The sequence below is a fragment of the Anabrus simplex genome, chromosome 2, assembly GCF_040414725.1.
Source record: "Anabrus simplex isolate iqAnaSimp1 chromosome 2, ASM4041472v1, whole genome shotgun sequence".
In the NCBI taxonomy this organism is placed as follows: domain Eukaryota; kingdom Metazoa; phylum Arthropoda; class Insecta; order Orthoptera; family Tettigoniidae; genus Anabrus; species Anabrus simplex.
The window spans coordinates 1,220,585,175-1,220,611,008 of NC_090266.1; the positions used below are offsets into that span (position 1 = coordinate 1,220,585,175).

Genomic DNA, 25,834 nt, shown 5'->3' on the forward strand with positions numbered 1-25,834 from the left:
ATTGATTGATTGATTGATTGATTGATTGATTGATTGATTGATTGATTGATTGAAGTGAGACAACCAGGACTTGTGCAGTTCCTTTTTGAGGAAAGTGTTGGGGATAACAGTGGTACGGGATGCCCGTGATTATGACAACAAAAGCAAGGAATTACTATTTTATTTTTGTTCATGCTGTCTAGCAGTCTAGATTGCATGATATTTTTAACCTATATTTGTACTAACTGCCTGTGGTCATATGAGGCAAGTCCTTATTGTCAGTGTGAGAAAAGTGAGGAAATTTAACTTATTTATGGTTTATTTTCCAAAATATCTTGAAGGGAAGGAACTTGTTTGTAGATTTGTATTTTCTGTTTCGTGACTTGCTACTGCCCCTACTGTATTTGACTAGATGCTAGAGGAGGTGGCAGTAACATGCGATTGTAATGGATACAACACGGAAACTGTCACTAGGTGCGCTCATGCGCTGTTTTTACCTGCCTTGCAGCCAACAGCTCTCCCCTTTAGTAAGCATCTCACCTCCTTCATTGCTGATCCAGTACGTCTCTTTGTCCTTGCCTGTCCTTCATTGTTTATCTTCTTTATAATTATATTTTGTACTCGTAGGATTTACTGTTGTTGGTGCGAGAAGAGCTTTTGAGTCATCGTCGTGGGACACCAGAACGCTATGATCCTACTCTTCCCCCTTTTGAGAGCTACTGTGTGGACTTTGAACTTTTCCGGCTACTTTTTGTGGGACTATCTCCGTGGGGTAAAGGTACTCAAGCTGAAGCGTTGGCTGCACGGCTTTTCAGGGTGAGTAAAGTGTTTAAAATAGAAGTTTTACAGTCAAGAGTAATAAAAGTAAATATAATACAAATGGAATATTTTATAGCTAATGGACCATAATGGAGATGGACTACTGAACTTCCGAGAATTAGTTGCAGCACTCGGTATGACGTGTACTGCAGACTTAACACAACGTCTCAAGCTCCTGTATACTTTACATTTGCCTCCTCTGCTCTCTGCATTAGAGATAGAGTCGCCAACACACACCGGTAAGGTTCCTTATCCTGCTAATATTTTTATGATTTAAAAATGTTACCAGCTATTTACAGAAGTTGACTTAGTGTCTCCTTTTGCTACACTGATTTGAAAGTATATTGACATTTCTATATTTTTTTGCTAGTGGTTTTACATTGCATCGACACAAATAGCTCTTATGATGACGATGGGATAGGAAAGGCCTAGGAGTTGGAAGGAAGCGGCCGTGGCCTTAATTAAGGTACAGCCCCAGCATTTGCCTGGTGTGAAAAGGGGAAACCATGGAAAACCATCTTCAGGGCTGCCGACAGTGGGATTCGAACCCACTGTCTCCTGGATCATTTCTATATTAAATGATACGACATTTTATGAAACGAAAAGGAAACTTGAGTAACTTGTGCTGTCTCTTTCTGGTACTCTACCTGTGATGTTGAACAGTTGAACAGCCTCTTTTGACCTGAATATACCGTACATGATTGAAAGTTTTCAAAGAGAACTTTAGGAAGCGCGTGATAATCAAACGATTTCAACCGTGGTTCAAATCCGACTAATGAGTGTGCGAATTTTAAAATGAAAAGTCACTTACCTGCAGTACAGATTCCACGTATAACTGAGGGTCCCACCACTGTGGTCACGATATTGGCAATCACGTAAAACTTAAAAAAGTTACGTCACGTGTAAATGAAGAAGGGTGGAAGTGCGTGCAGCTGGAGACAGTGGAGCGCTCGTTGCCGAGCCCACTGAAATGCACACTCCAACCAAACCTGTGTGTGACATCTTCACACCATATAATGGAGCAAGTAACTAACCTACCGCTCATCACCTTCCTACATATAATTAGATTGTAATCACGAATTTACTCAAGTTCCCGATGGGAATCAAATCTATATCATAGTATCAATGGCCTTCTTCCTTTAAATTTTCTCTGGTGAAGACAAGTGGTGAATTGTCCTTTTAATATACCAACCAAACCCCATGGCACTACAGCTCTTGAAGGGCCTTGGCCTACGAAGCGACCGCTGCTCAGCCCGAAGGCCTGCAGATTACAAGGTGTCATGTGGTGAGCACGACGAATCCTCTCGGCCGTTATTCTTGGCTTTCTAGACCGGGGCCGCTATCTCACCATCAGATAGCTCCTCAATTCTAATCATGTAGGCTGAGTGGACCTCGAACCAGCCCTCAGGTCCAGGTAAAAATCCTTGACCTGGCCGAAAATCGAACCCGGGGTCTCCGGGTAAAAGGCAGGCTACCCCTACACCATGGGGCCGGCACCCTTTTAATATACAGTACTACATATTTCAGTTAATGAGTGCTAGCCAGTGACTGTATTTATGGTTAATTTATCTGAAATTTGTCTTTTCCTTCATGAATTGGATTTACATGGAATTGTTTTCAATGAATTGCTTCTTCAATTTAGGCATAGAATGAGGATCATATAGTTTTGATGTTACATTGCCAGTCGTACTATTTCAGGGAAGGTTGACATCGGTGTTACATGACTCGGTGAAGATCAGTGTTAAAGCAACGTATTATACTTGCCTCTTTTCGTCTCCATATTGTGAATCTTAATCATTCATTTCAGAGAATGGTGCAGAAATGGCTGCTGAAGCTACCGACTTCTTTGATAGCATGGAGCAGAGTGTAACATCACTGGAGTCAGTATCGAGCCACGCCGAAGACGACACACGATCACGTAAGACTCGCAATGATCGTAATGAACGTTGTTACTCGTTTGTGAACTTTACTGTAATGTTTACCTTATTGTTGCAGAAGAACAGTCATGGGAAGTACGGAGCATGAGCAGCCTGCGTGCGCTCATCGAATCTCGTGACAGCCATTCGGATCTGAAATCTTTACCAAGAATGACTCAGCCACATTTTATCATGTTGTGGAAGACATTATACGATATATTTCAAGCACAACCTGAAGACCAGGAGACATTCCATTCAATAGCAACAATTGGTAAGTCTGAGCCACAGGCACTGGCTAGATGGCGTGGTGATAAGAGGAACTAGGAGTGTATTCACACGAGGATGAAGCAGACAAATTTTATGAAGCTCTGAGTGGTGCTTCTCTTTTTTTTTTTGCAGGGTTCAGAAGTAAAGTGTTAATGGATATTTTCAATGCAAAAAAGGTGTTAAGAAGGTAATGAAGATAGGAATGAGAACTGTTCCTTGAGCACCAGATCCTTGAGTTCAGGAAATCTATTAGCTATCTGGGGATTTTATCTGATCTGCTAGGCTTGGGATAGTGAAAATGAAGTCTTTCTGTTGACAAGTAAAGATGAGAACTCTTCAGTATAAAGAAATTAGACAGAAGTATACAGATAAGATTAGTAAAAAGTTCCCAAGAATAGACGGTAAGCAGGTCAAGGATATTGGCATATAGGGATGCTGTAATGGAAGTATCTTGGAATAACTTGTAAATATGGGAAAAAGAAGTACTCGGAAAATTGTAAGAAAGAAGGGCTCCAAACAAGGAATGGTATATCTAGGAATACTAGACAAGAAAGGAAGAGGGGCTGTCAGGACCAAGTAAGAGTAAACAGGAATGTTGTTTTGTAACACTCCTCAATTTCTCTTGGACCTATACATTTATTAATGTTTTCTAACTCTAGGTAGAAAAATATCTGCCAGCAGGTTCTTACTGTATTTATCTGTTGTAGGAACCCTTTTGCTTCAACTGGGGGATGTTGGCAAGCGGTTTTACATGGAAAAAGAAGAATCTGCTGATAGTCTCCTTGATGCAGCTGCTGCTGTGGATATCATCTCCACACCAGAGGTGATTCCCAACTTAACACCTCAACAGAGTAGTTATTTTTCACCTATTCAGCAACATATTTGAGTAATTTTTCCCCCCGCAAGCATGAACATTGTTTCACTAGGGCAAAGTTAACGTGAAACATAAAAAAATGTCAAAGACTCTCTCTCTCTCATCAGAAAATAAATGTTCAAAAATTCTTCTTCCTCTTCTTCTTTGTTCTGTATTAACCTTCACATAGTGCTACAACCAGGTGCTCAAAAGTATCTACAGGTATAGTGTTATCCTCAAAGTATACGTGCAAACCGGTATTGGTGATAAATAAGAACCTTTCACGCCTTGTCGAGTAGCTCAGACGGTTGAGGCGCTCGCCTTCTGACCCCGACCTGGCTCATCTACGTCAGCCTCCTGGCTGGGTTAGGGATTTGAACCGTAATTGGGATGTTTTTAACGTTAGATATCATCGCAGGTAGGGCTCCATCCTCAAAGACATGCAGGTCGCCTGTAGGACCTGCACCAGGCCTCTCCGGAGGCAGTATACCTTTATTCATATTCAGGTTCATGTGTTTGAAAAGGTACATATAGTTTTTAAAGATGGATATTCTTCAGAATCTTTCTCCTGTAATTGTTTTTGAACAGTAAAGCACAAATTCTGTCCTGCAAAGCACCAGTCGTAATGTTTTTGTCTTGCAAAGAAATATTTAAATCACTCACACGGTTTGTAGTGTTGGCTAAAATGGCAAGGTCAGGAACCAAGTTTGATCACAGCCCCAGAAACGGAGAGTGGTAGCGAAGGTCGGCCCTGAGATAATTGAGTAAAAGTAATCATGTTACTTTTAAACAGTTTTTATTTCTTGGAATAAAATTGTAATCATTACATTCATAAAGCGTCTCCATGGCTTCCAGAGACATTGAACTCATCCTACAGGATTCATCACCGCCGGGAAGCGGTCGGAGCTTAGCGATGAGAATTTTATTTAGGATCCAGTTATTCTGTGAAGTAAATGGCAAGTTATTTGAAATGCTCAAAGTCACTAACTAAACTTTTAAATGTGTGAGAAAAATACTTTTGAAAGTTCCAATAATAATCGCGAGTGGCCTCCGAAGAGGCTGAGTGCAGGTCTTTCGAGTTGACGCCGCATAGGCGACCAGCGCGTCTATGAGAATGGGGCCCTACCTGTGATGAATTCTAATGCTGAAGACGGCACACACACCCAGCCCCCGAGCCATTGGAATTAACCAGTGAAGGTTAAAATGCCCGGCCCAGCCGGGAATCGAACCCGGACCCTCTGGACCAAAGGCTGGCATGCTATCCATTTAGTCATGGAGCCGGACAAGTGAACTCGTGTCCTCATTCCGAGGTGGTGCAGCTCTTTTCAGGCACACCCTCATTGGAGGTGAGCTCCATGTACCATTTTAACCACATACCAGCCCTCCTGCCATTCTGAAATTTCTGGCAGTACCGGGAATCGAACCCGGGCCTCCGAGGACAGCAGCTAATAACACTAACCATTACGCTACGGAGGCGGACAAAGTTCAAATGCACTGTGTATAGTTTCACTCAGTGATGATAGCCACTTAATGTGTCTATGCTAAAAGACGCAATATATAGTGCTGCTAATATCTGTGATGTCCTTAAGACTGGCATTCAGCGTAATTTTACTGATTACTTGTTCACAGAGTGGCCAAAAGTCAGGGGAAGGTATGTGCGTAGCTGTCGCAGACACCAGTGTCGCGAGTTAACCGACTTTGAATGTGGGACGATCATCGGCGCACGGGTCGTAGCAATGCAGAGATTATGCGTGAATTCCACTTTCCGAGGTCGACCGTGTCGAGGGTGGATCTTCCGTATCGCAGAGACAATGTTACCACCACACGGATGGACCGCAGATGTTTAACGAGCGGACATCCCGTCGCCTTCGCAGAACCGTACCGGGCACTCGACAGGCTAATGTGATTACATAAAATCAGCTTCATGGTCCGTATCGCACTTAAACAGATTCACAATAAGTATTTTTTATTTTCTGCCTTGTCGATACATTAAATTGCATAAGGCAACTTATTGGTACATGTTTCATATATTAACATCTTCAGCCACAGAACACTGTTTAGATGAAACATTCATATATGTTGTCTTTAAAATTAACATAAGAAGAATTGATGTTCATCTTTTATTGCTTGTATGTATTATATCATGTGCAATAAAATCATTCATTTGGAACTCATCATTTTTTAATCAGAAATGTTTTTATCTTTGTGGGCTACAAACTACTGACGGTACTTTTAAGAATCGCCTTCCATTAGTGCATTAATTTTTGTTTGAAAATAGCATAAGGCTATTCACCGTTACACATGGGAGGCTAGGGGTACCAAATCCATAATAGACTATATCTTAACCGACTTCAAATTCAGGAAATCTCTTAGGAATGTACAAGTTTTCCAGGGATTTTTCAATGATACAGACCACTATCTGATCTGTAGTGAACTAAGTATCTCTAGGCCTAGGGTAGAGAAAGTGAAATCTGTCTGCAAACGAATAAGGATAGAAAATCTCCAGGACGAAGAAATTAGACAAAAATACATGGATATGATTAGTGAGAAGTTTCGAACAGTAGACAGTAAGCAGGTTCAGGATATAGAAAGTGAATGGGTGGCATACAGGGATGCTGTAGTAGAAACAGCAAGGGAATGCCTAGGAACAACTGTGTGTAAAGATGGGAAAAGGTGAACATCGTGGTGGAATGATGACGTGAGAGCAGTTTGTAAACGTAAAAAGAAGGCTTATCAGAAATGGCTCCAAACAAGGGCTGATGCAGACAGGGAATTACATAGATGAAAGAAACAGAGCGAAACAAATTGTTATTGAAGTCGTGGGAAGATTTTAGTAATAACCTGGAAAGGCTAGGTCATGCAGCAGGGGAAACCTGTCTGGACAGTAATAAAGAATCTTAGGAAGGGAGTGAAAAAGGAAATGAACAGTGTTTTGAGTAATTCAGGTGAACTCATAATCAATCAATCAATCAATCAATCAATCAATCAATAATAGATCCCAGGGAATCACTGGAGAGGTGGAGGGAATATTTTGAACATCTTCTCAACGTAAAAGGGAATCTTCCTTGTGGTGTTGCTTGAGGAAGTGGAAAGGATGGTAAATAAACTCCATTGTCATAAGGCAGCAGGAATAGATGAAATCAGACCTGAAATGGTGAAGTATAGTGGGAAGGCAGGGATAGGGAATCTGCCACCTGGGTGACTGCCCTAAATGCAGATCAGTATTTATTGATTGATTGATTGATTGATTGATTGATTGATTGATTGATTGATTGATTGATTGATTGATTGATTGATTGATGAAATGGCTTCATAGAGTAGTAAAATTAGCGTGGAGTGTTGGTAAGGTACCTTCAGATTGGACAAAAGCAGTAATTGCACCTATCTATAAGCAAGGGAACAGGAAGGATTGCAACAACTATCGAGGTATCTCATTTATTAGTATACCAGGCAAAGTATTCACTGGCATCTTGGAAGGAAAGGTGCGATCAGTCTTTGAGAGGAAATTGGATGAAAGCCAGTGTGATTTCAGACCACAGAGAGGCTGTCAGGATCAGATTTTCAGTATGCGCCAGGTAATTGAAAAATGCTACGAGAGGAATAGGCAGTTGTGTTTATGTTTTGTAGATCTAGAGGAAGCATATGACAGGGTACAGAGGGAAAAGATGTTTGCCATACTGGGGGACTATGGAATTAAAGGTAGATTATTAAAATCAATCAAAGGCATTTATGTTGACAATTGGGCTTCAGTGAGAATTGGTGGCAGAATGAGTTCTTGGTTCAGGGTACTTACAGGGGTTAGACAAGGCTGTAATCTTTCACCTTTGCTGTTCGTAGCTTACATGGATCATCTGCTGAAAGGTATAAAATGGCAGGGAGGGATTCAGTTAGGTGGAAATGTAGTATGCAGTCTGGCCTATGCTGACGACTTGGTCTTAATGGCAGATTGTGCCGAAAGTCTGCAGTCTAATATCTTGGAACTTGAAAATAGGTGCAATGAGAATGGTATGAAAATGAGCCTTTCAAAGACTAAATTGATGTCAGTAGGTAAGAAATACAACAGAATTGAATGTCAGATTGGTGATACAAAGCTAGAACAGGTTGATAATTTCAAGTATTTAGGTTGTGTGTTCTCCCAGGATGGTAATATAGTGAGTGAGATTGAATCAAGGTGTAGTAAAGCTAATGCAATGGGCTCGCAGTTGCGATCAACAGTATTCTGTAAGAAGGAAGTTATCTTCCAGACGAAACTATCTTTACATCGGTCTGTTTTCAGACCAACGTTGCTTTACATGAGTGAAAGCTGGGTGGACTCAGGATATCTTATTCATAAGTTAGAAGTAACGACATGAAAGTAGCGAGAATGATTGCTGGTACAAACAGGTGGGAACAATGGCAGGAGGGTACTTGGAATGAGGAGATAACGGCTAATTTAGGAATGAACTCGATGGATGAAGCTTTACGCATAAACCGGCATCGGTGTTGTGGTCATGTGAGGCAACTGAAGGATGATAGGTTACCTAGGAGAATAATAGACTCTGTTATGGAGGGTAAGAGAAGTAGAGGGAGACCAAGACAACGATGGTTAGACTCGGTTTCTAACGATTTAAAGATAAGAGGTATAGAACAAAATGAGGCTACAGCCCTAGTTGCAAATAGAGGATTGTGGCGACGTTTAGTAAATTCACAGAGGCTTTCTGACTGAACGCTGAAAGGCATATTTGAGGAGTCCTATTAACAAATAATAACATAGAATTGTTGATAGTAACCTTTGATCATAATGTGGTAGTCAAATGGGTAAGGCAGGCACAGGAAAAACTTTGTAAAAAAAATAACGGGAAGTCAAGCTTACCCTTTGAGGTTGCTGTGTGTCACCTGGCCCAGTTGTCACGGCACACACTAACTTAGAGCTAGTAGTGGTTTGGCGAAGGATGAATTCTTGTTGAAGGGACAGGTTTTTGTAGGGAAAGGGGAAGGGGAATGGGCAGATGGGGAGATACAGATAGAGGATAAGGGGAGGCATTTGGAGGGTCATTGATATGACTCAGCTTAAATATTCTGGTGTAATACTTGGAAATTGTGGGGATAATTGAATCCATCGAATCCATTGGTCTTCTCAGAGATTTAATTCACATTGAATGCAGGGTTGGATTCTTGGGCATTGGGAAGAACACCTTTTTGTTAAAAACAAAGAATGTCCATGTCCTGTTGTATTGTGGAGGAGTGATGATTAGCTTCTTTAATGTGTAAACCTAAAGCAGAATATCTATTACATGTTCCATGTACCGGATGTTAAAAGATCTTCCTATTTGACCAATGTACAGTCGGTGCATTTCAGTCTGTAAACACCTGAGCGTGCAAATTTATTGTCATAATTCAATGAACTAGAATTGTGAATTTTGTGAAAGTTATTGTTATAGGTCCTGAAAGCTAATTGAATATTACATTTCTTCAAAGGGTTGGTTAAACTATGAATGTTACTGTTATTTTGTGTAAAAACCACATACTTCTTCTGAGGTGTAGGCTCCCTAATCAACTTGGATTTAGGTTTAAATTACATTTTGTTAATATGTTTATTAATAAACGATAATGTGAAACCATTGGTTAATGCTATCTGCCGGATTATATTAAGTTCATCTTCAAGATCGGACCTGGACATAGGGATGTTATAAGCTATGTTAATCATGCTATATTATGAGACTGTCCGACTCGTTAGCTGAATGGTCAGCATACTTGCCTTCAGTTCAGAGGGTCCCGGGCTCGATTCCCGGCCGGGTCGGGGATTTTAACCTCCATTGGTTAATTCCAATGGCCTGGGGGCTGCGTGTTTGTGCTGTCCCCAACATCCCTGCAACTCACACACTACACATAACACTATCCTCAACATTAAGGAGTGAGGGTAATTGTTTCCACCTATTCAATACTACAACAGTGTGACGTCATTAATACGTCACGTATTTATTAGATTTCAACATTGGGACCGGTTTCGGCATTTGTGTTTGCCATCACCAGCCAAAGGAAAATTGTTACAAGGCTTTATACACATCAATATTAACATAATTTTAAAATATATGTACATACAAATTGATAGATAGATAGATAGATAGATAAAGCCTTTATTTTCTGTGGCGAAGTTAGGGCTCTTGGTCCTTTCTTACACTTAACCACACACATATTGTTATTATTCCATACAATGACATTGATTAACTTAAAATACCAAGAACTACAAATAACACTAATTTTTAAGACAAAAATATGAATATATACATGCAAAGAAGAATGAATAGTCTTAAATTATTTTGTAATTTGGTGTACACCATAAAACTTTTAATTGAAACTACTAGCATATTTCTTGTGCAATACATTATAATTTGTTAACCTGTACAATCTTTTGGATATGAATAGTTAAAACGTTGTCAAGTCCTTATAGTTGTTGCAAATTGCTGATTAAGCATCTAGTTCACTTAAATTTACAACTATATTTGTAGGAGTAAACTTAACATTCTTTCCTCAACACTTTTTAGGTCTAGCTGGTATACCACGTCGATACTCTGATTATCCAGACAGTTACACATCTTGAAATGTTGTTTCAAGCCTAGGGTCAACTATCTCTTTTATTGGAATTATCTTCCTTATTTTCATTATTTGAGAAAGTATAATCTCAAATCGAACTGTCTTATTCCCTATAAAGGAACTGTTTATCACTATAGACCTTTACTACAACGGACCTCCATACAGAACATAAAAATGTTAAATGTTTTAAAATAACATCAGCCGATTTTAATGCGTGTCAATAACCAAATTATATAATTGCTCAAAAAACACTGAATACTCTTAATGTCAAAAGCAGCTGTAATTTTTAAGAGATAGATTTTACCAAAGACTTGTACTGCAATGAACTCCATACCAAGTTAAAAGTTAAAAGTCAGGTTGTGAGTTTTACAAGTAGGAAAAGTCCTCTCAGTTTTAATTACTGCGTTGATGGGGTGAAAGTTCCTTTTGGGGATCATTGTAAGTATCTAGGTGTTAATATAAGGAAAGATCTTCATTGGGGTAATCACATAAATGGGATTGTAAATAAAGGGTACAGATCTCTGCACATGGTTATGAGGGTGTTTAGGGGTTGTAGTAAGGATGTAAAGGAGAGTGCATATAAGTCTCTGGTAAGACCCCAACTAGAGTATGATTCCAGTGTATGGGACGCTCACCAGGATTACCTGATTCAAGAACTGGAAAAAATCCAAAGAAAAGCAGCTCGATTTGTTCTGGGCGATTTCCGACAAAAGAGTAGCGTTACAAAAATGTTGCAATGTTTGGGTTGGGAAGAATTGAGAGAAAGAAGAAGAGCTGCTCGACTAAGTGGTATGTTCCGGGCTGTCAGCGGAGAGATGGCGTGGAATGACATTAGTAGACGAATAAGTTTGAATGGCGTTTATAAAAGTAGGAAAGATCACAATATGAAGATAAAGTTGGAATTCAAGAGGACAAACTGGGGCAAATATTCATTTATAGGAAGGGGAGTTAGGGATTGGAATAACTTACCAAGAGAGATGTTCAATAACTTTCCAATTTCTTTGAAATCATTTAGGAAAAGGCTAGGAAAACAACAAATAGGGAATCTGCCACCTGGGCGAGTGCCCTAAATGCAGATCAGTATTGATTGATTGATTGATTGATTGATTGATTGATTGATTGATTGATTGATTGATTGATTGATTGATTGATTGATTGATTGATTGATTGATTGATTGAAGTACAAATATGTTTAATGTTCCAAATATGACAGTAGGCAAATTTATTTTTATGTATGTTAGTAACTAGAATGTATAATTGGCCAAGAAAAACCATATGCCCTTAAGGTCTAAGCAGCTGTAAAAAAACTTTTTAAGAGATTGATTTTAAGTGAACTAGATGCTTAATCAGCATTTTGCAACAACTATAAGGACTTGACAACGTTTTAACTATTCATATCCAAAAGAGTGTACAGAGTTAACAAATTATAATGTATTACATAAGAAATATGCTAGTAGTTTCAATTAAAAGTTTTATGGTGTACACCAAATTACAAAATAATTTAAGACTATGGTTCAATTTGTATGTACATATATTTTAAAATTATGTTAATATTGATGTGTATAAAGCCTTGTAACAATTTTCCTTTGGCTGGTGATGGCAAACACAAATGCCGCAACCGGTCCCAATGTTGAAATCTAATAAATACGTGATGTATTAATGACGTCACACTGTTGTAGTATTGAATAGGTGGAAACAATTACCCTCACTCCTTAATGTAAGTCTGGATTCAATACGGACTAAAAATGAAGTTTTTGACATTAAACTATCCTTCACCACAATAACGCGCAGTTACCTACAAATGGCAGATGCCGCCCACCCTCATCGGAGGGTCTGCCCTACAAGGGTTGCACTCGGCTAGAAATAGCCACACAAAATTATTATTATTATGAGGCTTTTTTGTGCCAGCTGGGGTGCACAGAATCTGCCCTGATAATGACGGAAGTTTGAGTTAGTTTCCTGAAAATTTTTCATTTCTAATGGTCATTGAGTGTAGTAATGGTTAGGTGGAGGTAGTTTTTGGACTTATTGATTTCTTTATCTGGAGTGAATTTAACGTGTGGATCTAAATTGTTGATAGATTGCATAGTTGTTTCACTACTTGTTGTTTGTTCGTCCTTCACTACCAGAACGTCGCCTGTGAATCTCGGTGAACACTCTATGTTAGTTATACTATTAATGTTGGTGTGCTGGAAAGGATCTAAATATATCTCCACTAAGATCCCCTAGGCCGGCGAACCCATGGGGAGACCATTTAGTTTATAAATAACTTTGTTAAAAACAAAAAGTCATTATTGAAGATAAATTCTAGAATACTCATAAATTCCTCAATTTCAAGGATGCTTTTATTACTATATCTTCTTAAATTACTGTTAATTAGTGCAATCCTCAAAGCATTTAAATCCCTATCAAGCTGCCTAATCTGAATTAACGTTTTACCTTAGAGTTGTGCACCCATTTCATGCAGCTGAGAGCTTGCATCTGGGAGATAGTGGGTTTGAATCCCACTGTCAGTAGCCCTGAAGATGGTTTTCCATGGTTTCCCATTTTCACGCGAGGCAATTGCTGGAGCTGTACCTTAATTAAGGCTACAGCCGCTTCCTTCCTATTCCTAGCCCTTTCCTATCCCATCATCACCATAAGACCTATCTGTTGTCGGAGTGATGTAAAACAGGTCCTTAAAAAAAGAAACATTTGTGCACCCAATTAATTTCCGAACAAATCCACAACACAGGGAGAAACAAATTTAGACAGTGCAAAAATTTCGAACATGTTCAAACATGGGGTAAAATTAAGTTGAATTATTTAATTTAGCTTGCACCTCTGTTCTAATTAAAATGCCCTAACAAGGACATTTGCAACATTACAAGCCGGGTGGTCACTGCCCACGTTGTACCTGGTACACATTATTTGAGTCCATCTGTGAGTATTAATGCAAAAACAAGAAATAATTTACTATGAGTAGAAAACAAACAAGAAGAGATAAGTAAATAGCCCAGAGAAGTATAAAATGGAAGATATTCGTAGAATAATACAGAAGTGCCCATATCCAAAACCTGACTCACTGATACAAGAAGAAGAAGAAGAAGAAGAAGAAGAAGAAGAAGAAGAAGAAGAAGAAGAAGAAGAAGAAGAAGAAGAAGAAGAAGAAGAAGAAGAAGAAGAAGAAGAAGAAGAAGAAGAAGAAGAAGAAGAAGAAGAAGAAGAAGACATTAAGAAACCTTCATACCAGCAGAATATCAGATTTCATCATAAATTACCACAAGTACAATGTACATCCATGATCCGTTAAATAATTACTCAAATTTAGCAACACACAACAAATAATACTGTATGATAATCCAAAGATCAAGAAGTACCAAATACATAAAAGGGAACATGAGACAGCTTACTAGGATCAGAATTGTACTCCCATGAGAGTGATAAACTACCCCAAAGACTCATAACTCTGCCTTTGCAAGGCACATGGATGAACAGAGATGTCAAGGCTCGGTAGAAAACAGAAGACCCAGTAATCAACCATAAATAAATGTGGAAAACATGACAATAACAAGCTATGCCAATAAAGTATTTATGTGCATTCTCTTCCCATATACTGTGCCTTTTTGTAACTCTCGACACAAAATGTGAGTCGAGAAGTTTGTTCGTTTCAGCTTATTTGGTTATCCAGGGAAAGTCCCATGCTGTGCCTCGTTTAGTACTGTTGATTATCATCACACTGTCATATTGTAGTTTTATTTTGTATTCTCCAGGCGAAATATGAGTACGAGCTTCAATGAATCAGATACATCTAATTCACTGCGGGATATAGATTAGTCTGATTACAAACTCAGTGGCGAGTTTTGTGACTTGGAGGCTGCTGATGTGTGTTATTTCTACTTCAAAGACAAATTACTGTAAATCCAAATTGTTTGTTCTCTTTTGCAGTGAGTGTAATGGTAGTGGACTGTTGTTAAGTTCAAGTAGTGTTTGAACAGCAGATAAACTCTAATTTTATTATAAAAACTTGTGGAGCGAGAAGAATGCGGACAATAACACCAGTATTGGGAATAATTACGACAATGATGATATGAAAATGGAGATGAATGTTAGCAAAAGTATGGAAGTATCAATGAGATTATCATATTATTTCATTGTTTAAGTGGAAATAATGATCATTTTCTTGTCTTCAGCAAAATATCAAGTTAATATACCAGTAGCTCTCAGGTTGCAGAATGGCACGGTTCCTACATTTCATTACTGCGGAATTGCTCACAAGTGAGGGAGAATTTAACATGTAATGATGAACTTGTATTTATTTAATAAAATTGTGTGTGCAAAATATTTGAGATTTAAAATTTTTTCTATATTTTCTCTGTAAAATTGGAGTGCACAGATTATTTAAAGGTGTGGATTGTTTGAGTGTGTAAGGTATTTCCTTAGATTCAACAAGGAAAATTTTCGGTATATTCTTTAACTTTGCCAGGCTCCTTCCTTGGTAATTTTTTATTTTACCTAAACCTGGTCACCATCTCCTTTGCACCTTATTTCTTGTATATTTTGTGCATCACCACCTCAGTTATATCTGTATTTTACTTAGAACTCACAAACGGTCTTTCATGATCTTTTTCGCAGCACTAATGTGGATTAAGTCCAGTTTTACGACCAACCCTGTGCGGAGGGATGTAGTGTTTGGATGAGGTAATTGTCCCAAAAGATGGCAAGTGCAAATACTTAGATGTGAGATTTGAAAGTAATTTGTACTGGAAGGATCATGTTAGTGACATTGTTAAGAAAGCATACATATCGTTACATGTCATAATGAGGCTACTTAAAGGATGCAATAAAGAATTGAAAGAGAAAAGTTACTTAAATATGGTTCGTCCATTATTGGAATATGCATACAGTGTTTGCGATCCTCACCAGGAATATCTAATAAAAGAAATAGAGAGTGTGCTGAGCAAAGAAGCAAGATTTGTAACAGGGGATTTCAGGAGAAAAAGTAGTATATCAGAAATGTTAGAGAAACTTGGGTGTGAAACTTTAAGTAAGAGAAGGGAGAAAACTAGACTTATAGGATTATATAGAGCCTATACAGGAGGGAAAGCATGGAGGGAAATCCGTGAGAGGATTCAATTGAAAATAATTACATTGGAAGGGCTGACTACAAGTATAAAATTAGACAGGATTTTAGCAGACACAATTGGGGTAAATTTTCATTCATTGGGAAGGGCATGAAAGAGTGCAAGAGTTTACAAGGGGAAGTGTTTGATCCTTTTCCAAAATCTGTATAGATATTCAAAAAAAGAATAAACAGCAACAGAGAAAAGAAATAAAATATTAGAGGGCATTCAACCTGTGTAAATTATTGTAAATAAATAATTTTTTGTGAATAAATTAATTCCAGTTAATATTGGACAGCCGAAGTAGAGGACTGCCTGTACAGGTGAAGTACAGAGGGGACTTCGAGGACCCCGGGACCCCTACGGTAGCTGTGAAGGCCCTTCAGGAACTCTGAAAAGCGGTGGCAAAAGGGGCTCTGATTAAGACACTGCAGGTTGTTATGCATGTTAGGTTCCAAAATGGTTTTTAAAACATGCAATGTAAATTTATATCTTATAGCAGTCGTATAGTATTATTTGAAGTGATTCCACATACTGTATACGAGTTGATTATGTGTGTAAGTACAGAAGATATTATGAGTAGAATTTTGTAAATAATATAAATATATTATGGATGAGTTGTGTGATTAATAGAAAAATTGTTAATGTACAGTAATTTGTGTAATACTGTATTTTAGGAAAATGTCGTCTTTTCCTTTTAATTTAAAATTTAGTGCTTGATAATAATGTATTATTGTCCTCAAGCCAGAGGAATCAAGAGACTCCATGGCGGCCTGTTACAAGAGAGTCAGGTAATGTGAGGGTTCAGTCAGGTAATGTGAGGGTTCAGTCCAGGCACGGTCCGCCTCCGTAGCGTAACGGTTAGTGTTATTAGCTGCCGTCCTCGGGGGCCCGGGTTCGATTCCCGGTACTGCCAGAAATTTAAGAATGGCAGGAGGGCTGGTATGTGGTTGAAATGGTACGTGCAGCTCACCTCCAATGGGGGTGTGCCTGAAAAGAGCTGCACCACCTCGGGATGAGGACACAAGTTTTTTTTTTTTAGTCCAGGCACATTCATATCTCTGACAGCCATAAAAGTAGTTAGACTTGAAACCAATAACAATAATATTACACAAAGAGGTGATAGAATGTGATTCTGATATTCCATAACACCAGAGGCCAGCAGCCAAATCTCGTATTGCCTGTCGAGTCCTGAACTGTTGTAAACATTCTCCTCTCTGGATATGTTTTAAAAAACCCATTTTCATTTAATGTATTTAGTTTTTAGAATTGCTTGTCTTGAGAGTACCACCTATTGCTTATATGAACAAAATGCTCAGTAAAAAAAAAAATTGAATAGGGCAAAACCAATTTTAGGAACTCTTCAAGAAAAATTAATTATTTTTACAATTAAATTAAGTGTTGTTATTCCTTTGAATTATTCTTTTTTGTGCATTTTAATAGAAAGAATAAATAAACAACTTCATATTTGTAAAATTGTAACTACTTGTTCACAAAAATGGAATGGAAGTTATTTGAAACTACAGATGCAGCCTGCAAAGTAAAAGAGGTGCTAGCCTTTGAAATGTCTCTTCTCTCCAGCTCAATGTATTTCTGCTTTTGAAACTAATACATACAGAAACAAATATTATGTTTCACTTTATTTTCTGTAATTTCCATTGAAATGCTACCAGGCCTATGATTTTCACTTAGTAGCCTTAAATATATGCCAAAAATATTAAATCCACTAAATTATGAGCAGAAGGGTGCATATCTTTGCTAACCACCATAAATTGAAACTTAACGTGAAATGGAAGCTTGTGTCTGTGTTATTGACAGATGTTTCAGTTTATGCCTGTACAGTAACTTGCTTTGAATTTGTTTTTCAGTGTGCCGACAAGAATGGAAACCCTGGTGGTGACCCTTTGTGGTCCATCACGGTGGAACAGTTCCTAGCTACCGTGCTTACTGGACAAACCATCGTGGAATTCTTCAGCCGTTCGTCTTCCATAACGGAGGGCATTGCGAGGTTACGAGGACGACGTTTCAACAGGTTGCACAGCCTGTCCGATTCTACCTTTGTCAAAGTGTGATCTGCCTTAAATTTAGAGCTGTGGTCTTCCTTTTTCCTCATAAACTTATTAACAATGTATATGTTAAAGTGGTTTAAATTCAGAAAATTATGTTATTTGATGTTACATTTTGTTCTAGCAAGGCATATCACTTGGTCCACTGTTGATTCCTTTACATTTTAGCTCTTCTGTTGTTGTTGGCTCAAGGGAGGGAGTCCTCATTTGTCACTACTGTTGGTTCTTGTAGTTTTCCTTCAGGCTGATGATCTGACAGACATGTGCAGTAATCACAGAGATCTGAGAGGAACATGCCACTGATTCACCAGAGACTTATCTTCAAAATAAGTTCAGAAACAAGGCAGGCAGATATTCAACGAGCTTCATATCTTAGCCTGGATAATTTCTTCCAGTGAGAATTGTTTAAAAGTACTGCCTGATTTTAAAATGCAGTTTTTAGTTTTGAGGCTTGCTTTCTCTTTCTGTCTTTTTCTTCTTTTTTATACAGCACTGTTGCAACCACTTCTAGATGTTCTTTGAATTGAAGCAAATTTTCCTGGTGAAGGGTATTTACAACCATACAGTGAAAGTCTGTTAAGAAGTTTAGTTGTCCTAATTAAAAAATTAATTTTGTTTTTTAATATGCAGGAAACTTCTTAAGCCAGCCTGAGTGGCTCAGGCAGTTACGACACAGGCTTTCTGACCCCAATTTGGCAGCTTTGAATCTGGTTCACTCTGGTAGTTCATATTGGTAGATTTACTGGTACGTAAAAGAACTCTCGTGGGACAAATCCCGGCACCTTGGCATCTTCAGAAACCTTAAAGTGAGTAGTCAGTGGGACGTAAAACTAATATAACATTATTGTTGAAATTTCTTAAAAGGGGTAATGCCTGAAAACTTCTATCCTGAAGTACACTTGAAATACTTAGGAGAACTATACCAAAACAGGTCGATATCTAAAGGATTATATTAACATTATTACATGCATTTATAGAGATAAAATACTGTATTATAAAAATAATTGATAAGAGAAGTGAACATATTACTGTGTATAAAACTTTGCACAAAAGTTAAAAAGAAATATTAAGAACAATAAAAGGCTACATAGTAACTGTACATTATGTAAAAACAGTACTGTATTAGGACTTCTGCTTGGAAAAGAAATAGTCCAGGGTTGATTTCTCAAGGTTTTTACGGATTTCTTGTATTTCCTACATTGCTGTGTTCTGAGGAAAATTAGCTGCACCTTCCATAAACCACCTCAGTTGTTCGAGGCAGATGCTTGCCTCACTCAATCTTGGAGAATTCTTCTTCTTCTTCTTCATTTCCTGCCTGAATGTCCTTGCAGATTTCGTAAGTGATTATTGTGTCATCAATGGCAGTGAAGTCCTTGAAACTTCTGGTTTTCTCCATCCTCTCTTGTATGGTTTTATCCAGCAACCTTCACCATCAACATCCCATAACAATGCTCTTGTTGGTACCACCACCGAATTGTGCTTTCTCCAAACAGTTTGCGATTATTACAGGCTCCAGTGAATCCCATGATAAGACATTGAAATGCATCGTGCCCAAAAGAAATGACTTGCAGATGGGTCTGCCTGCTTCTATGCATAGCAGCATATGGTACACAACTGATTTTCATTGCCTCTGCTGCAATACCTTCAGAACTCCTTGGTCCATGGGCTGTAGTACCGAAGTAGTAATCAGTGGAAACATTCTATCATGATATTCCTTAAATGGGGCTGCTCTTTAGGATGAGCAGAGCAGTGATCCTTAAATAATCTTCCTGTTCTGGCTCATCAGATTGGCATCTAGTGCCTGCATGTAATCTTCAAATAGGGAACATGACATCCAAGTTGACTTGTTGCTTGAGTACTTGCACGGTATAGTCTTGACAATTTTTAACCAGCATTGCTTGCTAGATTTCCCTATCAGCTGTAGCAGTAGTTTTTCAGTTCCATGTGCGCACCAACTGGTACCATAGTTTCCACTTTATTTAATTTTCCCACCGTGGCAAGATTCTCCCTTCAAAACCAGGCTGAAGGTTAACAGCAGCAAATGAGAAATCTAGTTAGAACTTATATCGACCCTGTATTTGTACTGGTTGTCATGGCAACTGGTGTAGTTGCTGACTGTTTTGCAAATACTGCATGGTCCAGCTGGTACTACCATATTTGCTCGCACATAATTCGCCAACGTGTATATCTCACACCCCATTTTTAACATTTGAAATTGCAGGGAAAAAATCCCCGCACATGAATCGCATTAATTTCTGACATTGTCATAAAGACATACGGTACATACATGAAATAAAGTTTGGGTATTCCGTGGATGTGCCTACGTTAAATATCGGGGCTCTACGAATTGCTGTAACAGTACTTTGTACGTGACAGTACAAGAAGAAGCTGCATTTCTTTCTACCTGCAGAACGGTTGAGGCTAGCTGTTATAAAAAAAATGCCCCAAGGCCGCATTCCTAGCCAGTCAGTCACACGCTTATCGCTACCTGTCCGGTAGAGCTGATCACATGAACTGGGAGTGTTTCCCTGTCCAGGCAGTCAAGTGATCATGATATCAGGTATCATCCATCTGTTGTATTGTCGACAAGTACCAGTATTCTGTCTTCAATTTTCATTCTTGTTTCTCAGTTAAGATTTCTTGTGTAGGTAGATCTTTAAGTCATGGAGAAATATGGGAGTTATACGGCTGGGTTTAAACTCAAAGTGATAAAATATGCTGAAGAACATGGTAACAGAGCTTCCGGTCGAGAATTCAGTGTGACTGAGTTAAATGTTCGCTACTTGCGTAAACAGAAAGCTGCGCTAGAAACCAGCAACTGAGCACGTATGGCATTCAGAGGGCCGAAAACAGGTAAGATTCCTGAGCTGGAAGATGAGTTGTTTCAAAACGCTACAGAGTTGCAAAATGATGGCTTTAGTATCTCTCATGAGATGCTACATTTCAAAGCACGCAAACTAGCAATTAAAGGAGAAATCAGCTGTTCGATCTGAAAGTGAGCCTGGTTGGATCCGTAGATTCATGACATGAAAGGGATTGTGTGTGCGCAGGTGAACATCTGTCTTCCAAAGAATGCCAAGCGATTTCAGTGACAAAATCATAGATTTTCATAGTCATGTGATAGCAATGGGGAAGAAAACCAATTACCTCTTATCTCAAATTGGCGGTGCAGATCCAACCCCGATAATCTTCGACGTGCCATGCAACACCACCAACAAGAAGGGAGAATCTAGCGTGCTTGTACGTAAAACTGGTGGAAAAACAGCGCTACATTCTCATGCTAGCAATAACCGCAGGAGGAAGAAAATTACCAGCGTACGTTATTTACAAAAGAAAAACAGTACCTAAAGCGAAGTTTCCCAAAGGCATTCATGTACGGGTTCAAGAGAAAGGATGGATGGATACAGCTGTTGTCCAGGACTGGGTCCGTGCGGTGTGGGGAGCACGGCCAGGGGCGCTGCTTCGACACCCAGCAATGCTAGTGTGGGACAGTTTCCGCGGACACTCGGTGGAAGACACAAAGAAACGTCTTCAGGAAATGAAAATTGATCTCATAATTCCTGGTGGACTCACACATTGTCTACAGCCCTTAGATGTTTCCGTCAACAAGCCCTTCAAGGACAACATACGTAAATTGTATACTGAATGGATGGCAGGAGGGGAGCATGAGTTGACACCAGCAGGCAAAATAATGAGGCCGTCAGTTGAACTCGTGTGTGATTGGGTTATGGTGTTGACGAATGTTATTGTGAAGAGTTTTTTGAAGACGGGCATCGCAAATGCGTTGGACGGAACTCGGGATGATGAAGTATGGGATGGTGATGAGAACGATGCATGCGAGAATAGCTCTGAGATTGAAGGTAGTGACAATGAATAGGGTAAGTATGCCAGTTGTCTTGTTTTAATAGCCTAATGCAAATTTTATGGTTTTTTCGGAATACAATCTTTTGCATACAAATCCCCGCATAAAGCACGTACCGAAAGTGTTCGCATTTATTGTTTGTCAAAAAGGTGCAAGTTATATGTGAGCAAATACGGTAAGTTAAATTTTGCATGTTAATCCTTTTCATGCTATAGGTAATAAAGAAAAGAAATGCAGGTTTGAAGTTAATTACAGAAATGAGTGCTTGAGAAAGTTTCACAGATGGTGGGTGATAAAGGTGCAGTGGCAATAGCAACACTGTCCTCAGTGCAAATGTAAATGTCTCTCCTTGTCCTCATGCAGGGTTGCCTGACGCTTAAAATCAAAATATGAGACAGATGTGCAATCTCAAAATCAACGAGGTTTAGTGTTTTAGAATGATGAGATCTGTCACTCCTCTAAAGAGCCATGTAGTGTTCTGGGCTGATGAGTGTTCTATATCTAATTGCAAAGTGTATCTGCAATAGCGCTGTCCGTGCCCTGTGTAACTCTGGATTCCAATACGGTAGCACTTGGTGTTTGATTCGTCCTGGCAAATTCTACGAGTATACAGAGGAAAATATCTAACTGTGAATGTCTGAAATAGTGTTGGGCAGACCAGAACAGTCAGGAGCTTGAAGTGGAATGTTTTGGTACACTCTGCCAGCAACGGAACTTTGCGCGGAACAGGTAACTTCGTGAGACAACATCACATGTTCCATGTCGGCAAGAATGTGCCTGTACTGGACGTGCTGTGTGTAGTTATGGCCAGCGTGAAGCTGCACAGAATATGAAGGAAAGGTCGGGATTCTGAAATTTGCACCAATACTCATTTAAAGGCTGCTATTAGGTAAAAGAATTTTTGTCGTAATATGAAATACACATACCATGGGTACAGTGACAGTAGATGTGTTTAAAAGTAACTGTTCCAAGTATCGGCCTGTATTGTGAGCGGTCGGGCCTCTGAAATTTGCGTGCAAAAAAAATAATGTTTAAATGCTGTTTTAAGGATAATACATTTTCATTCAGTCTGAAATACACCTGTTACAGTAGATGTGTTTACAAATATCACAATGTTATTTTCACCACTCTCACCATGGAAACAACATTCATCAGTACTCTATTTACACAGTATTCAAGCAGAAAACACAAAAATAAAAATGAAGTAAAACTACTGAGAAATGTTTATCTTCCAATACAACACTGCAACTGATGTTTGATTTCAAGAGCATGATTTTAGAAACTTCATCACTTGTTTGATGTGTACGGTTTTCTGTGATGGAACTGATGTTGCCATAATGCAGTCTCATCTTCATTAAGTCGTAGAGAGCTGGTAAGGTATCTTTGTTGTTGTTCCACCATTGAAGAGGGTTCTCTAGCCTGTGCTGAAGTCGCAGACTTAAGTACTTGTCCATTTGTTTCATACTTGCTGCTCTTGGATCAACAGTTGGGGCTTGAACGAGTTCCTCAATGCCTGCAGCAACGTTCTTCCATAGTATGCTTGAAGATGACAGTGTAGAACCATATGCCCGATTCTCCTTTGATGAGGGCTCTTTTGTTCCACCAGATGTGTTAATGGCTGTCTGTTAGTGTGCAGTACCAGCAATAATAAAAGCAAGTCCTCTCCGTTACAGGGGTGGAAAGTAAAGGCTTCCACTATCCGTAACTTTGGCACTTGATGGGCTAGAGTGATTAGCTCCACGCCCGGCCTCTTGTGTAGGCTGAGTGAACCTCAGGGCTATGTGCAACTCTGGAAGTGGATATCTCGTTTCCTAAACTTTCGACTTCCTGACGGGGAATCAAACCCACATCCTTCCAGGTGAACCAAGAATGCCTTCACTGCCTCAGTCAGGCAGCCCTGCCAGTAATAATAGCATCTTTATTAATCATTTTTTATATTGCAGTACTTGTTATGAATTTTACTTGTCAGTTCATCACAAACTTCGAGCATTTTCTGACATGTTAGCCTTGACATCTTTTATTGATGATGATGATGATGATGCTTGTTGTTTAAATGGGCCTGACATCTAGGTCATCGGCCCGACATGTTTCATTGTTGTGTCATAGAGTTTATTCATGAGGCTATTTGAAAGTGATTTACAGCTTGGGAGACTATAATTAGGGTTGATCATCAATAAAAACATCTGAATATCCCCATCCTCAACTAAATTGAAAGGTAAAAATTTGTTTGCAATCCATTTCAACAGTTGTTAGTCAAGTTTTTCTTTCTTAGTTGTTGATATTGGCCTGGGTGAATAGACTTGTATTCTATTTTGTTTCAATGACGGTACCTTCTGTTGGCCTAATGTGCTTAACTCAATGATCGGACATACCTTCCATTAGTGACAGAGGTTTAAACTGATCTGGCAGATGCAGGACTTGAAGCTTCACTTTCCAAGTCACGATGCACTGATACAAACCTACTTTGATGTTTGCCTTTACGTCCCACTAACTATACGTGTACGGTTTTCGGAGACGCCGAGGTGCCAGAATTTTGTCCTGCATGCGTTCTTTTAACTGCCAGATCTACTGACACGAGGCTGACGTATTTGAGCACCTTCAAATACCACCGGACTGAGCCAGCATCGAACCTGCCAAGTTCGGGTCAGAAGGCCAGCGTCTCAACCGTCTGAGCCACTCAGCCCGGTGATGTCTGTCTCTCGTGGGATGTTTAAGTTTGAAACATCTTATCATTGCGCTAGTTGAAGGTCCCTTTCCAGGCAAAATAGCAGTACATAAATTGCATTTCACTGTGTCTTTTTTTTTAATCTAGTAAAAAAAAATCCAAAATAGTACTCTGGTGCGACATTCTGTGAAGTTTACCATTTTTTGTATGGTATTTGTTAATGGGCTTCAGTGAAAACACTCTTTACAAAACAGTTGAAAACAAAACAGAACAACCAAGCGAGTTGGCCATCTGGTTAGTGGCACTGAGCTATGGGTTTGCATTCAGGAGATAGTGGGTTCAAACCCCACTGTTGACAACCCTGCAGATAGTTTTCTATGGTTTCCCATTTTCACATGCTGGGGCTGTACCTTAATTAACTCTAGAACTGCTGCAGGTTTATCTGTCAAGTGCTGCAGTTATTTTCCTAAATATACACTATGAAAATAAAGTCATGCCTTTAAACTCCTATTAATCCCAATAAATCCATATTATACACCAATAGAAAGCTGAAAGACTGATCTACATGAAGATGTCAGAAGTAATAATAAAAAATTGTCACGATTTCTAACTATTAAAAAATCTATATTTTTAACAAAGGGAATTGCTCTAACAAAAGAATTTCTGATTGATAATTTATTCCTGAAACATGATATTCTGAAACACACAATTTTTCACTTTTCATTTCAAAAGCTAACTAAAACTCATTTTTTTCTCGGAACGGATTTTGAGTTCTTTTCACGAATTTCGAACCTACAGCTTATCTTAGTTTTCTTATGCCGGTTTCTTTTTTTGTGTGTGTTGTGTTCAAAGTATTTATAACGATCTAAACAAATATCAACACTTCACACTTATCCCTACACTGGTTTCTTCAAATATTGACGTACTGTCGTACTGCACCGACTTGAACATCATTCCGGTTATCAGAATTTTCCATTACTTCCGAGGCACTTTGTACTTCGCTGTCTCTTTCAGTACTTTCAGGAATAATTTCCTCATCGAAATTAACACAGTAATCACTGTCACTATCAGTATTATCACTAAGATGTTCGAAAATCAAGCGATTGATTTCAGAATCTTCAACAAAGCAGGCTGCCATCTTGTTTCTAAGAATATATGACAGTACTTTCACTTCTACAGATAAATAAAATTCTCCATACCATTGTATGTTTTCCAAAAACTTTCAAAAGTGAAGATAAAAGTATCAGTATTTAGCTGGTATCTATATTAGTGCCATCTGGTGTCCACTTATAAATCTATGGCAGAAGAACTACACCGTCTGTCAGAAAGATGATCGTACTTGACGAAACGGTGCATCATCTTCCAGTTCTAGGGTTAAGGCCACAACTGCTTCCTTCCTACTTCTAGCCTTTTCCTATCCCATTGTCGTCATAAGACTTATTCGTGCTGGTGTGACGTAAAGCCAATTGTAAAAATAAAAAAAACATATTAAGTGATTCATGTGTACAGTAGGCCAGTGGTTGTTGCACCGGAACTCGCACAACACTGCAGCACGGGGGACACACTCCTGGTATCGACAGTCGGCTAGTAGGCGAGTCACTGTTGCGGTCTCACTTGCGAAGGTGCCGAAACAGGGACATAGTGCAAAGAAGTGCAAGAAATGTGTTTTGTTCAGAAAATGTTGCGATACATGGACAATAAAGAGCTTCACATCCAAGGGGATACATTGGCT

The 25,834-nt window shown here is 39.0% G+C and overlaps 1 protein-coding gene across 4 annotated transcripts in view; it reads left to right on the forward strand.

The window, feature by feature from the left end:
- The window catches only part of Tbc1d8-9 (TBC1 domain family member 8/9), a 419,649-nt gene that overhangs the window by 388,251 nt on the left and 5,564 nt on the right, over positions 1 to 25,834 (forward strand). For 2 of the 4 annotated variants that reach the window (XM_067142224.2, XM_067142225.2), the window contains exons 17-22: positions 607 to 795; positions 875 to 1,037; positions 2,606 to 2,716; positions 2,794 to 2,985; positions 3,689 to 3,804; positions 17,378 to 17,541. In XM_067142224.2, the coding sequence (XP_066998325.2) occupies positions 607 to 795; positions 875 to 1,037; positions 2,606 to 2,716; positions 2,794 to 2,985; positions 3,689 to 3,804; positions 17,378 to 17,541 (935 nt within the window). Of the gene's footprint in view, positions 1 to 606; positions 796 to 874; positions 1,038 to 2,605; positions 2,717 to 2,793; positions 2,986 to 3,688; positions 3,805 to 17,377; positions 18,321 to 25,834 lie in introns of all 4 variants that reach the window. The other 2 variants (XM_067142227.2, XM_067142226.2) reach the window with 2 other exon arrangements.